Source organism: Thermobia domestica, chromosome 3 (genome assembly GCF_964235325.1).
Source record: "Thermobia domestica chromosome 3, izTheDome1.hap1.1, whole genome shotgun sequence".
Classification (NCBI taxonomy): domain Eukaryota; kingdom Metazoa; phylum Arthropoda; class Insecta; order Zygentoma; family Lepismatidae; genus Thermobia; species Thermobia domestica.
The window spans coordinates 15091380-15105384 of NC_137456.1; the positions used below are offsets into that span (position 1 = coordinate 15091380).

The window sequence follows — 14005 nt, forward strand, 5'->3', positions numbered from 1 at the left end:
GATATGTAACATGCCATATAACATAGAGACAAAATAACAATTCTGTATTTTAAACTTAATGCTAAGGTAAACTGTGATTTATTCCTTTCTTAATGAACTGGTATCACGCAGACATAGAAACAAATTTCTTTGGTAACTATACTGAGGGATATTTTTAAGTTAAGTTCTTCCTTCCACTACACACATGTGACGCAGATGCAATGCTGCTAAAATATATGAAGAGAAAACGCGTTGCATGCAGGGCCGTAATTTGTGGGGGGCAACTTTCCCCCAGAAAAGCTTTCAGCCGTTCGAGGGGGGCCATTTTATGACAAAATTTTCTTACTCCATATACGATACGAACACGAAATCATAAATGAAGCATCAAACAGGTTCACTACATTACATAAAAAAAACAGCACACAAAAGGTAAATAAAACAAAAATAAATCGTAGGCCCATTTCGATATATATTAGGGGCCCTAGAGATAATATTTATTCGTATGGCTGTGAGATTTGTCAATATTATTACTTTAATTAATTTGTCATGTTTGGAACGGTCCCAGGGAAGTAACTAACGGCCCCGTAGACCTAGCCGTGCGGAAGGGCCCACAAGCTTTGGGGCGCCCATAAAGCGTAGGAGAATGATGGAAAGAGGGGACCCAAGAATTAGGAAAACAAATTTCTAGAGGGACCAAATACGCATATTAATGGTTGCTCAACGTAAGAAAAAATTTAAGTTACAGCGCTGATTGCATGTAGGAAGAAGAAGAAAAAAAGTGTTAAACTCATTCGCAGCTTTTGAGGCTCTTTCTTTTATAAGCTCACATCCACTTAAAAAAAAAAAAAATAGCAAATATCTTAAAGACAGTGGATAAAATGAAAATTATAGAAAGCGAGCCAGACAGTATCCGTAAAAGGCTATTGTAGGACCCAATTATTGTTCCAAGACTTTCCGTATGAATCTGGGTGCCCAATTATTGTTGCACCATTATGCACCCAAATTTCTGGAGTATATGAAAAGGTTTGGAAAGTTATACACGTAGTTGATAGTATTTTGAAAATACGACCTGGATCACTATCTACAGGGTGTTACAAAATTTGTCACAAAATTTTGGAAATATACCGTATTCCTCACATCAAAATAAGAAAGAAGTCCATATGGACCTGTGGTCGAAAGTGCATATAGTTTCGTAGTTATAGGATGCCGAAAACGTGAAAAAATTAATTTTAAAGGTTCATAGCTTCAATACTATGCAACGTATCGTAGTCGGGTCAAGACATCACTGAGGAATTCGTATGTGAACTATACAAATATCCATGTTTCAGAACCTCCGGTACTTGCACAAATATTTCTAGAGAGGCTGTTTGGGAGTATTTGATCACTCTCCACCTACCTGTCTAAAAATTGGTGTGTAAGGACTGGAACATTCTTAAGGCGGCAGACTACTAAATATTTTTGTAAAAGTTATAATTTTTCTTTTGCCCGTTTTTCGTAAGTGGAAAGAGGTAATAAAATGTAACTTACCACAATAATAGATAATGTTATTCTACACCCGAAAATACGAATCGCAAGAATTTTCAATGTTGCCATCCATAGAAATTACAGTGTGACCAGAATTTGAATTACCCAAAAATCTAGGTAAAGGCAGCGACTAGAAAAATGAACTCAACGGTAATTGATGACTTATCATGCTGTCTATGTTTCTTGTTTACTCATTTTTAAATAATGTTTCTATTTATTTTGTAATAACTGATTTATTTTGTAATAATTTATGTAAGTTTTATAAAATAAATAAAAATATTATTTAAAAAGTAGTAAACAAGGAACATAGACAGCATGATAAGTCATCAATTACCGTTGAGTTCATTTTTCTAGTCGCTGCCTTTACCTAGATTTTTGAGTAATTCAAATTCTGGTCACACTGTAATTTCTATGGATGGTAACACTGAAAATTCTTCCGATTCATATTTTCGGGTGTAGAATAACATTATCTATTACTGAGATAAGTTACATTTTATTACCTCTTTCCACTTACGAAAAACGGGCAAAAGAAAAATTATTAGTTTTTCAAAAATATTTAGTAGTCTGCCCCCTTAAACATGGGTATTTAGATAGGTCATATACCAGTTCCTCAATGATGTTTTGACCCGACTACGATAGGTCCCATAGTAGTGGAGCTATGAACTTCTAAATTTCACTTGTTTCACGTTTTCAGCATCTTATAACTCTGAAAATATCAAGTTTTGAGTACAGATATGTATGAATGTTTTTCTTAATTTGATGTAAGGAAACTCTTCCCAAAATATTGTGACACTTTTTGCAACACCCTGTATATTGTTTATGATCTCCATTCTCTTTTAACTTAATCACTAAAATAAAAAAAAGAAAAAAAAAGAGATGAATGACTGTTCCGGTAACTGTTCCATGGTTCCACGATTTGTTACATGTATTTTATATTGAAGCGAGAAACTCAAGGCTTCATTACACAGACTATATAATACACATGTTTCTCTGTTTCTTGTGATTTGTTTAGAAGTTAGTCAAGATTCTTCCTGCTCCTCTAGAAAGGAAATAGGACACTCGTAGAAAAGATTCCCACAATCATCTTGTTGCAGTCCTTTGTGGCGTGCTGCGTCGTATAGTTGATGCATCCCTGTAGTTAGTTCATCTGGATCTTTCGCTTCTGGGTATCTGAAATAAAGAATAACTAATAATCATTTTGTTTCAAACCTGTTTTGTGAAATTAGAAATTTTATTTTGTTGTTTACTGCTACAGTAACGAAGGTAATCTTCTATAAAAGGTATGGGAAATATTTGCTAAGTTCTAGATCTAAACCTTGCGGTAATGACGAATCATAGCTTGGTAGGGCCGTATTCATAGATCTGTCTTAATGAAAATGTATCTCAAGATTTGGCCTTGAGAATAGAATTGCTGTTTCATAATCCTACTTGTGAGATTTTAAGACATACGTTTTATACAAGACGTACATTTTGACCTTATTTATAAATATTTCTCACGACAAGTTTTTGATTTCACTAATTATTGTCATAACCAATGGATTAAAAAAAAAAAAAAAACTTGACAGCATGAATGATTCAACCTCTCTATTACCGCAGAGAAAACCCAAGCTGTAACTTTCATACCACCTTACAAATGTTTCAAGATGCATCGAAACTCATTACTCTCACTTCAGGTTCAAAACTCTCCCATCACTCCAACCAGAGCAGTCACCTATTTTGACTTCTTTTGTGACACTCATATAACGTTGAAACCTCACTTACAGCACATCGAGCGCTTCACAGGCACTACTTGGAGACCCAACCGACCATAGATCTTAACCCTTTCTGACCTGAATTTTGTTTTTGAAATGAAGAAAGTCTTTTATTTCAATGGATTATATGTTAAGGGTCTTCATTACAGCAAAATTAAACTACCACTAATTTTAGAGTTTTTCTGAAATATCTTCTAAACAAATAAACATATTCGAAAAGCAGAAACGTAGTGAACTAGACAATACGATTTTGCATGTGATACCGTTATCACAGCTCATTTATCTGCTTTCAAGTTGCAACTGTAGATAGATTTAGCATTTTTGCGGGTTCTGTAAATAGTGGCATACCAAAAGCAGATTGGTGAATTGTGGTAAAGGTATAACATGCAAAATCGTATTGTCTAGTTCACTACGTTTCTGCTTTTCGAATATTTTTATTTGTTTAGAAGATATTTCAGAAAAACTCTAAAATTAGCGGTAGTATAATTTCGCTCTAGTGAAGACCCTTAAGTGCGCGCGAACTAGCAATCGTGGCGTACACAACCCCATCCGTTGGCAAAAGCTAGAAGTACGACGTACAAGACAACTTGTCGGCACGATATATACGCTATGTAAGCCAAGAAAGTTTGTGATTCCCATTGGAATCATACGGTCAGAAAGGTACATGCAAAGCACTTAAAGCCGGATAGTATATTTAAAAAAAAAGTTAAATATTTTCTACAAGACGAGGCGAGTAGCTTTGACCAAGATACATTTTCGCTGTGAAATTCTCAAAACATGTTTAAGAATAAGAATTGCTTCAAGAAAGAAATTTTATCTAGGAGTAAGCTTTACTGTAGACCCGTTTTGAATCTTGATTAAGTATCACCGATAAATACGGACCGTATACAAGATAAACAATGACTACTAGAGACATCTATTTCAGGTATTTCTGTGTATGAGTTCTACCTTAGAGGCAAATGCAATCTTGACAAGTTATATGAAGTATCGAGGTAGATAACCTCATACTTTCTATTTAAGTGGAGTCGACTGTGAGTTGATAAATGTGAAGAGATCAGAGAACGCTACTGTCGCAGCTCTGAAAATGTTCCTCGGCCTCCTCTGAGTGTAGATTTCCTCAGTACTTGTTCTTTATACACTCGAATTGGCAGTTGCTGATTGGCTTGTTGTTGACACATGTAACAATTTCATTGGTAGTTGCTGGGTCTAGGCTAAGTACCATGCATCACCTATTCCTAATTTGTCCAAAGAAAGCACTGCTTGACTTTTATTTAATTTTTGTTTTTGATGGACTTCTTAGTTGGTTCCGTTGTCCAGAATATTGACTATTATTTTTGTGATAATGGCGAATTTGGTCATCCGGTCTTGTTTTTGCTTCAATTGCGGTATTCGTTTCCAAATTTTGAAAAAAAAAATCGTGGCAAAGTTTAATTCCTTGAATATATGAAGTAACTCCCTGACAGCCGTAGCCAAGTTTGTGGAATCAGTGTCCTCGAAGGAAGATATGTTCTGAGCACTCCGTAAACGAGTGGCGTAGGAATGTGTTGATGTACTAGCCGCAAGAGATTCCTTGCAGACGGAGGCAGCTTGAGTAGAAGCCGTTGATTGAAGCTTCCCACGGCGTGATTTCTCCTGCTGGAAAATCAGATATCCTTTGAAATTAGCGGGGTGATCGGCTCCACAATTTACGCAATGGGCGGACGTCTTCTTGCACATTCCCAGTGAGGTGGAGCTTCGGACATTTAACACAACGGGGTATGGTGGAACATGTCTTAAAAGTATGATCTATGCGTTGACATCCAAAACATTGAATTATATCTACATTGAATTATATCAACAGTGATGCGATAATAGTCATGAAGAATCTTCACTGGTTTTAAACGTGAATTTTGAGGGTCGCCAAAAAACAGTGGTATAGGAATCCCACCTTGAGGGTGTTGGCTTGTCACATTATAATTGATGCCTTTCATCTGCTGCACTAAGATGACTGGAAAACCTTGTCTCAACGCCTGTTTGATATCAATTCTAACTGCATCAATAGACAATTTGTTGAATTTGTAGAAAATAAGATTGCACGAAGTCATTATATGATAACATTTTCAAAGATCATTTAGATTACACGGATGAGCTTTTGTAATCAATATTCGTCTAACGTTAAGATTTTCAGAAATTCAAAAATTAATGACGACTTAATGTTTTATATCACACTTGACTTTTATTCGAAGGAGAAAGGAGTTGCCATGGTTCTTAACTTTTGCCAGTAAATAATAGAATTTACCTTGTAGAGGAGATTTTCAAAAGTCCAATTCATAGTCCACTAAAATACTTCAGAATTATCACTATTATTGGCCTAAGATTCAAATATGTTAGACACATTTTTATTATTTTTTGAAATGACTACATGAAATCAAGGTGTCAGGTCAGAAAGAGAGATTTTATAATATTCCCTTCCTTAGAAGTAAATCATTTGTCATATACCCTCTACAGTTTCATTGATAAAGGAATTGTTAATGTTCTGCCAATTTCTGCAGAACTACTTTTGAACGCTTCCAAAACTGGCTGGAATGCAGCTTGTCCTACGTGGAGTAAAATAATTGCTAACTTCCTATAAATTAATAACCCGTTAGGTCAGGTGATTTTGAATTTAACGTCCCGTTCAGCAGCGAGGCTATATGAGACGTGGACCTACTGATTAACGTGGAATCCGAACCACATGAGCTCCTGCCGGAAATCGAACCCGGGTCTTCCACGCCAAAGGCGGACACGCTAACTGCTTAGCCACGAAGGAGCTCTTTTCAACAACCCGTGTCGCTGTTCTTAGCTTTGATTAGCAGGTGGAAGCGTGTGCAAAATAAACGAAATATAAACTAAATGATTAAAGGTGGCAGAAGACACAGTAAACATTCCAAGAGGTCATTCTTCTCGAAACAAAAACGACAATCACGATCTACACTTATAACAACTACTGAAACAAAACTGTTTACTAAATAAATGCATTGCTACTCCTGATAATTCAAATAGGCCATTAATCACGTTGTAGGAAGACACAAGCATGGATATTGGAATTGAACCGTTGCATGCTTTTATGTTTTTGTTTCCTACACAAACACTGTTCCGTTGCTATACACTTTGACACACTCGCGTGTTATTAATCTAGACATTTTTGATGGACGCATGACCAAAGCATGCAATAAATGTCTTCTTTTTCTGTGGTGCAATTATCTGTATTTTTCTTTCTCAATATCACTACACGCGCAATCAAAACAAATTACAAACAGCATTGTTTGGTTTGCATGAAGACCTCAACTTTCCCCATTACAGTTGTGATTTAAATGTTCATGACCCGAAAGAAAAATAAAATATCTATTGTGATTAGGAAATGAAATAAAAGAATATATCCTAACTAAGCATGATACAACCGAAACCATATGATAATATTTCATGAGGAACTTAGGAGTTTGAAAAGCATAATTTTATAAAGTTTCGGTCCACGAAGAATGATTTCATTTATTTTATTTATTCATTTAACTATCACCAGATACAGCTCAGAGGTCATTGTTTACTAGATATCTAACAACAACAACAACAATGGAAAGGATTTGGGAAGGTATCGGCCAGGACCTGTTTAGTAGGTACCATACCGGCATTTACCTGGCACGACTGAAGAAAACCCTGGAAAACTCCAGTCAGGATGGTCGGCAGCGGGAATCGAACCCGAATGCGAAGCCAACGCTCTACTTCGTTCATTGGTTTCCTTTCAGGTTGGACTGAAACCACACGGAAAATGTCAACCCATTAGTTCAATGTCATAGCAGCATGGAATAAAATACAAATAGCTTCACTGCTGGCCTTCCCAATAAGCACCTCTTTAACCATCAATAAAATAAAATGAAATTGATCTGGTCTGGCGAACTCAAATTTGCTACGAAGCACCCCTCGAGGCATTTTCACTTCACTTCACTTCTGTTGCGCCAGATACAACGCAGGAATGTTGCCACCGCCTTGAATAAGACCTGTCGGTAATTTACAGAGGTAACAACAAAAATGTAAAATAGATCAAATAGGGTAGGAAATAAACTCTGAAAATTAAGAGAAAAGCGGCAGACAAGATAGAGCACTATGTACTGCAGGAAAACATGCGATTGTTAGAGAGATAAAAGAGAAAAAAAATTGAGGAGAGAAATCGATGTCGTGAAAAGAATGGAATCCAAGTTGAAAGGTCCCGAACCATAAGTAGCATACAAGAGAGAGTAGAACTGGGAACGATAGAGGGAGTAAAGAGGACATGAAAAAAAAAAAAAACAATGATAACCTGTACCAAGGTTCATTCCACAATCGCAGCGAGGAAAGGGACGTTGATGGAGGCGATAGAGGCGAACTGGAGTAGGTGCGACATCAAGGCGAAGTTGGAGTAAGAGACAAATTTGAAAGGTGGAGAGGGAGGTGGAAAGAAACCAAGAACGGGAGGTTAGAGGGGAAGGGTGATGCCAGTACCAATTAGCTGTAGGCCTTTGGGAATTATAATGTTCCCAACGCTGTAGATGATGAGAGAGAGAATGGGAGCGGAAAGAGGAGGGAGAGAGTTCGAGAGAAATCAGGTGACCAAACAAACTGCCAACACGTGCAGCGCGGTCTGCTGACTCATTGCCATCGACACCCACGTGACTTTTCACTAGTAAAAAGAAAGCAGAAAAGCCATGAGTGGTACGTAGTGCTACCAACGATTTGATCTCTAAAATAGTACGGTCAGTTGTAGAAGTCCAAGGATATGATTGTAATGTGGAAAAGAGTGATTTGGAATCTGTAACAAGACATACTATAGCATAAGAATTTTGAAGAGAGTAACTGAGGACAGCAGCTACAGAGTAAGCTTCTGCTTGAAAGGTAGAAGTAGAAGAGGGCAATTTGTAACTGAAATGTTGATTGAGAAAAGAATCGTAGAAAACCGAACCGATACAGTCACGTGATTTAGAGCCATCTGTATATAAATAGCGGGTGTTGGAGGGGAAGTGAGAAAGCCAGGAGTGGAAAAGCGAAACATAAATTCTGGGATAATGAAGACCGATCGAAGAGGGAGGGTAAGGGGGGAAGTTTGATATTGAGATCTAAGGGTGAAAGAAAATAATACAAATAAGGCAAATGAGTCCGAGATCGAGAAAGGAGGGGAAGGAGAGGGGAAAGGATGGTATACTGTAATAGATGAAGGGAGGAATGATAGGGACGATGACGAGATGAGTTATGTAGGTATGATAACAATTGAAGTTAGGGTAGGAAAACAGTGGAGGTACTGGGGAAGCGAGAAAAACAAAAGGTATCACTGAAGAATTTAACATAAATTGTTAGGGAAGGAGCACGTGCTTCCGAAAATAGCGCTGTGGCGGCAGTAGTGGGAGGGAGTAAGAGTGTGCGACAAAGGGTGCGGTATTGAAGTGATTGGATGGTTTTAATACGTTTAACAGGTTTTGGGGAAAGGAGAAAAAGGCTATAGGTAATCATAAGGAGGTAAACTTGACGGAATAGGGTAAGGAGGTGACGAATGTCAACACTCCAGCAGGGGTTACTGATTGTACGGAGAAGATGGAGATAGCGGTCAGTTTTAGCTTGAAGGAATCGATAATGAGGCGTCCAACGTAAAGATGAATCCAAGTACATGCCCAAATATTTAACAGATGAGACTTGAGATATGGAAACACCATGGATGACTAATTGGAGAGGAGAAGGAGAACGTTTCCGGGTAAATTCCACAACATGTGTTTTGGTCCAGTTAACTGAAAAATTATATTTATCACACCAAAAAGCGAAGGATGTGAGAGCCGTAGTAAGAGATTTGAGGCTAGGGAAGGGGAAAAGGCGGGTGTACACGACAATATCATCTGCAAAGCATAAAACACGAACAGTATTACCAAGATGACGGATGTGACGAGCAAGATATAAATTGAATAAAAGGGGGGCTAAAACAGAACCTTGGGGAAGGCCTTGGGAAGTAAGTCTGGGGGAAGTATACTGCGGATGTAGACGGTAAGATTAATGAGTCAATTATGAATGACACGAATAAATTTAGGAGGAAGACCAAGTTGCCAGAGTTCGTCTAAAAGATAATAGAAAGAAACAGTGTCATAGGCTTGTTCGAGATCCAAAAACACTGCGTACAGAGATTTACGTTGAGTGAAGGTCAACCAGATATCAGAAACCAAAGTAGTGGGATAGCCATAAGTACATCGCCCCACACGAAATCCAAACTGATATTGAGACAGAAGATTATGATATTCCACAAACCATTGTATACGATTTTTGATAAGATGCTCAAAGATTTTTTAAAAAACAGGAAGAAAGGGTTATACGGCGGTAATGATTAACTACCCCGGGGGTTTTATTAGGTTTTAAGATAGGAAGAACAACATATTCCTTCCAAAGTGGAGGAATATGTTCAGTGGTCCAGCTCTAATATAAGAGAAGCAGGCAGGTATTGAGGGTGGCTAAACGAAACGCCATCTTTACCGGGAGTGGTGGATTTGGGTTTTGGAAGGGCTATGGTCAATTCACGGAGAGAAAATGGAGAATCCAGTGGAGTATGTGTAGGATCTTGAAAGGAGGGGGAGAACCAAATGAGAGGTAACATAGTCGTAGTCGGGACTAATTGGGCATGAAATTGGGAAACCCATGAGGAAGAAATATGTATCCCAGATGTAAGGAAACGAACCGGACGATTAAGGAAGCAGTAAAAGGACCAAAGTTTAGAAGATTTAGTACCGGAAGAAAGAGTAGAAGAGAATCGTTCCCAGGCTAAACGACGAGAGAGGCGGATATGGCGTTTTGCAAGAGCTTGTGCACGTTGGTAAAGAAGAAAATTAGCTGTGGAACGTGTTTGGAGATAGGTTTGCTGAGCATGGAAACATTGGTTTAACCATTTTTGACAGTCAGAGGTCCACCACGGGGGAGCGGGACGGCGAGTAGGAAAGGAGGAAACAGAAGGCTGTAAGCGTGATTGACGGGTGCTGATTGCAATTTTATGGCGAAAATGAACTGTTTGGTCATGGGAAGAGGTGGAAGGCGGTGCAGATGGTAAATGTTGGAGAATAGTTCTATAGTGAGCCCAGTCTAAAGAGATAGAAAGGCGAGTAAATGAGGGAGGAGAGTGAGGTAAAACCGAAGGCAAGGACGGAGAAAGAGGGTGAGAGGAGGAAGCGTGGATAAGAAGTAGGAAGTGGTCACTGCCGAAAGCGTCAGCGAAGACTTCCCAACGGAGGACTCGACTGAGAGAAGGAGAGCAGAGACGGAGATCCGGAGCAGAAGGAGATTCGGAAAGACGGGGAATACGAGTAGAGGTGCCATCATTTAGAAGATAACAAGAGGTATGAAAATAAGCATCATAGAATTCATTACCGGCTGTATTGGAAAATGCAGCCCCCCAGAGGGGATGATTACAATTAAGGTCACCACCAAGAAACCACGGAGAGGATAAATTTTGAATAAGAGAGATCCAGTCACAGGCTAGCAGATGAAGATGAGGAGGTATATACATATTGATGAAGGTGACAGAGTCAACTCGAATGGCCTGACAATGTATCTCGGAGTGAGGTAAGGGGGGCGGGAAGGAGAAAATACGTAAGGGATTTACGGATTCCGATGTAACTACCACCGTAGCCATCATCACGAAGTACATGAAACCAATTATAATTGAAAGGAGACGGGAAGAAGGAGTTTTAACCCATGTTTCCTGTAAGAATATAAAATCGGGGTTAAAGTAGGCACAGAGGTTTTGAGAGCATAAACCTTGTGGCTGCAACTGCGCAAGTTCCATTGGAGTATGATGGGAAGAGGTACAGTTAAGAATTGCATGATGGAAGTGAAGGTAAGGATTTCAGTACTTGTAAACAGGTATTCAATTCTTGAGAGGTAAACTGTGTCGGACAAAGGAACAGGAGAGGGTGTAGTAGTACGCACTCGGCGTTGTGCTTCTTGAAAGGAGAGGTTTTCCGGGGCCATAAGCTGATTGATTTGGGTTTGGAGGGTCCGTTGGGGCAGGTACGGGATGTGGCAACGTGAGCACCGGAACAATGGAGACAGTTAGGTTGTGCAGTACAGGCGGAGGAAGAATGCCCTTCTAAGCCACAAGTGGTGCAATGTGGTCACCCTTTACAATTTTGTGAACAATGATCATAATGGAAACATTTATAATATTGTTTCAGTTGAGGTATATAAGTGGCCACTGGAAGGCACATATAAAAAAGGGTACAATAGTCGGACAGAATATTGGTATTGAAGGTTAAAACAACTGTACCAGTAGGTGTTTTCTGCGAGGAAGAAGAGGATGTAGACGGGGGTCGGGGAGGGAGCGCGGGGGATGGAGCCCCCTTGCCCGCTGCAGAGGAAGGTTGAGCACTCTAAACAGGTACGAAATATACGCTTCACGGGCGTTATTTTAGCTGAACTCTTTATATGCGACAGAAGATCGGTTTCACTGAGAGAAGGATCCACATTACGAATGACACCTTTACAGGAAACTTGATAGTTAGGCACATAGGCTTTCCAGCTATTTGCCTGTAGTAACGGATTTGTAAGAAATTGGTTCGCTGCAGAGCCAGTGCGAAAATAAACTTTAAGTAAACTACGACCAACTTGTTTTAAATCCAATACGTCTGCAGCACCATGTGTATGTAGTAAACGAGCTAATTTCATAGGATGTTGTCGACCGATACTACCAGAACCCGTGACATGAACGATATAAGGGCCCAAATGATGAGCTGCATAAACATTAGTAGTAATAGTAGGTTCAGGAGTTGAAAGATTATCAGTAGAATCAATCACCATGGCTGTAGAAGAAGTAGATTTAATCGTCGTCAAAGTGGCCTGGTTAGGCACAGAACCGTTAGAAGTTGCCACCATCAAGGCGGAAAAGAAAAGTATAGAGAGTAGATAAGAATACGACACAAAAAACTGATAGGTGAACACAAGTCACAGATACAAAGTACACCAATGTATGGAACACACGAGGATAAAAATTCAGCACTCGCCGTATCACTATCACTAAAGAGTAAAGCCTCAAGGCATTTCTTGATCAGCAGCGCATAAACAACTGTCTTCTTCCATCCAGAGATGCTAACCTCAGAAAACAAAATTATCAATTTTCATCTTTAAAATTATCGTATATTCATCTATTATCGCAAGGGCATTGTCGTATATAGCATTAAAGATTAAATTATCATATATCACGATAAATTACTGTATGGCTGGTAAACCTGCTTCCATCCTAGGAGTGTTACTTGGTCGAAGTTAAACTGTAACCATTTAAGCATGATACACTTCCAGGCCCACACTGGCCCGACGCCTTTCCAAATGTAGTTCACTTTGCGCTCTGAGCCAATTCTCAAAATACTATGACGCTTTTAAACGACAAAATCTTTTTAGCAATCAGTAAAAGTCATACGTCAAATGTGCCTACAAGTTGATTTACGAGTTGATCTACGAGTACAACATGTATTGTGTGATGTGCACCGAGCTTATCAAAGCTTACAAATACTTCTTGACAATTCCTCTAGAGATTTTTCAAAGCTAAAACTAGAGAAAACACAACTTCACTCTTCAATGGCTGAAGAAATAGAGAAAAGCAGATATCTTCAATTGATTAAATGCTTCAAGAATATTATCCCTTCTCCACTTTAATCTCTCTATTAACCCTTGTCTGCATGGTTCAGAAAATATACGCTAATGCATATGCAGGGCCTCTGAGGTTATTTAAATGGTTTAAAAATTCTATTGCAAATTTTTTGCAAATTATTTCTTGCAGCTCTGTAATGGCTTAATTTATTATACAATAAAATAACAATGGACATTTTCATAAGGATATAAATTAGAAAACTACGTTTACAAGTATTTTATATTTATTACAAGTAGTAAAAAATACAAAAAAAAAACACTGCAATAAAATATTTTCTTCAAATATACTATTTTCAGTTTACTCATATATTTGAAAATTTGGAACTTTATTTTAAAATTCTATACTCATCTCTGTGAAATGGTACTATAATCATCAAAAGAGCAATATTTATACAATTACTGATATTGTTGTATGTAAATGACATCATTGTTTAGTAATTTCAGAACGACTTTTTGTATGTACAAAACGAATGAATTGCAAATCATTTTACTGTGTTCTTTGCAAATGCTTTTATCACACTTGAAGCATGCCAATATAATATTTCTTTCAATATTGTATGGAAAAATTTCACATCTTTTCACCACTTGTCCTGTCTTGCACCTTTTCAATTCCGCAAATTTTCAAAACATTAATTGTTGCTAGTGGCAAGTTGAGTATGTATAATCTTAGAATCATCTACGGTTTCATTAAATTTTCTGCAAGTTTCTGTAAGAATAATCGACGATTGTCTTTCTTGTTTGAATTTACGTATATGATCGAATCGTAAGGCTTTCTTTGTCTTCACACCTGCTGACAGACATAGTAACTTTGAACATTGGGTTTGTCTTCATAGAGAGGAATAATTCCCTGATTAGCACATCCCGGCTTTTTTCTACTCCTACTAGTAACAAAATCCCAAGAAAAGTATTCATTTCGTCCAGACTAACATTTTCCGATTCTTTTCGTTTCAACGTAACTGCCTTCTTCTCTCGCGGTTTGTACAGTGTAAAATTTCATCCATGATTTCGTTTGAAATGAAATCCCCAAAGGCATATTTGAATGTGCTGTTTTCATTCCCTTTGAAACACCTGAAGAATTCTTCGTTTTATTATGT

The 14005-nt window shown here is 38.2% G+C and overlaps 1 protein-coding gene across 1 annotated transcript in view; it reads right to left on the bottom strand.

The window, feature by feature from the left end:
• Positions 1–1905: 1905 nt before the first annotated feature.
• LOC145681387 (uncharacterized) overlaps positions 1906–14005 on the bottom strand; it is a 30242-nt gene continuing 18142 nt past the window's right edge. The window contains exon 4 of the mRNA XM_081753037.1: positions 1906–2673. Within this exon, the coding sequence (XP_081609163.1) occupies positions 2523–2673 (151 nt within the window). The 3' untranslated portion in view covers positions 1906–2522. The remainder of the gene's footprint in view (positions 2674–14005) is intronic.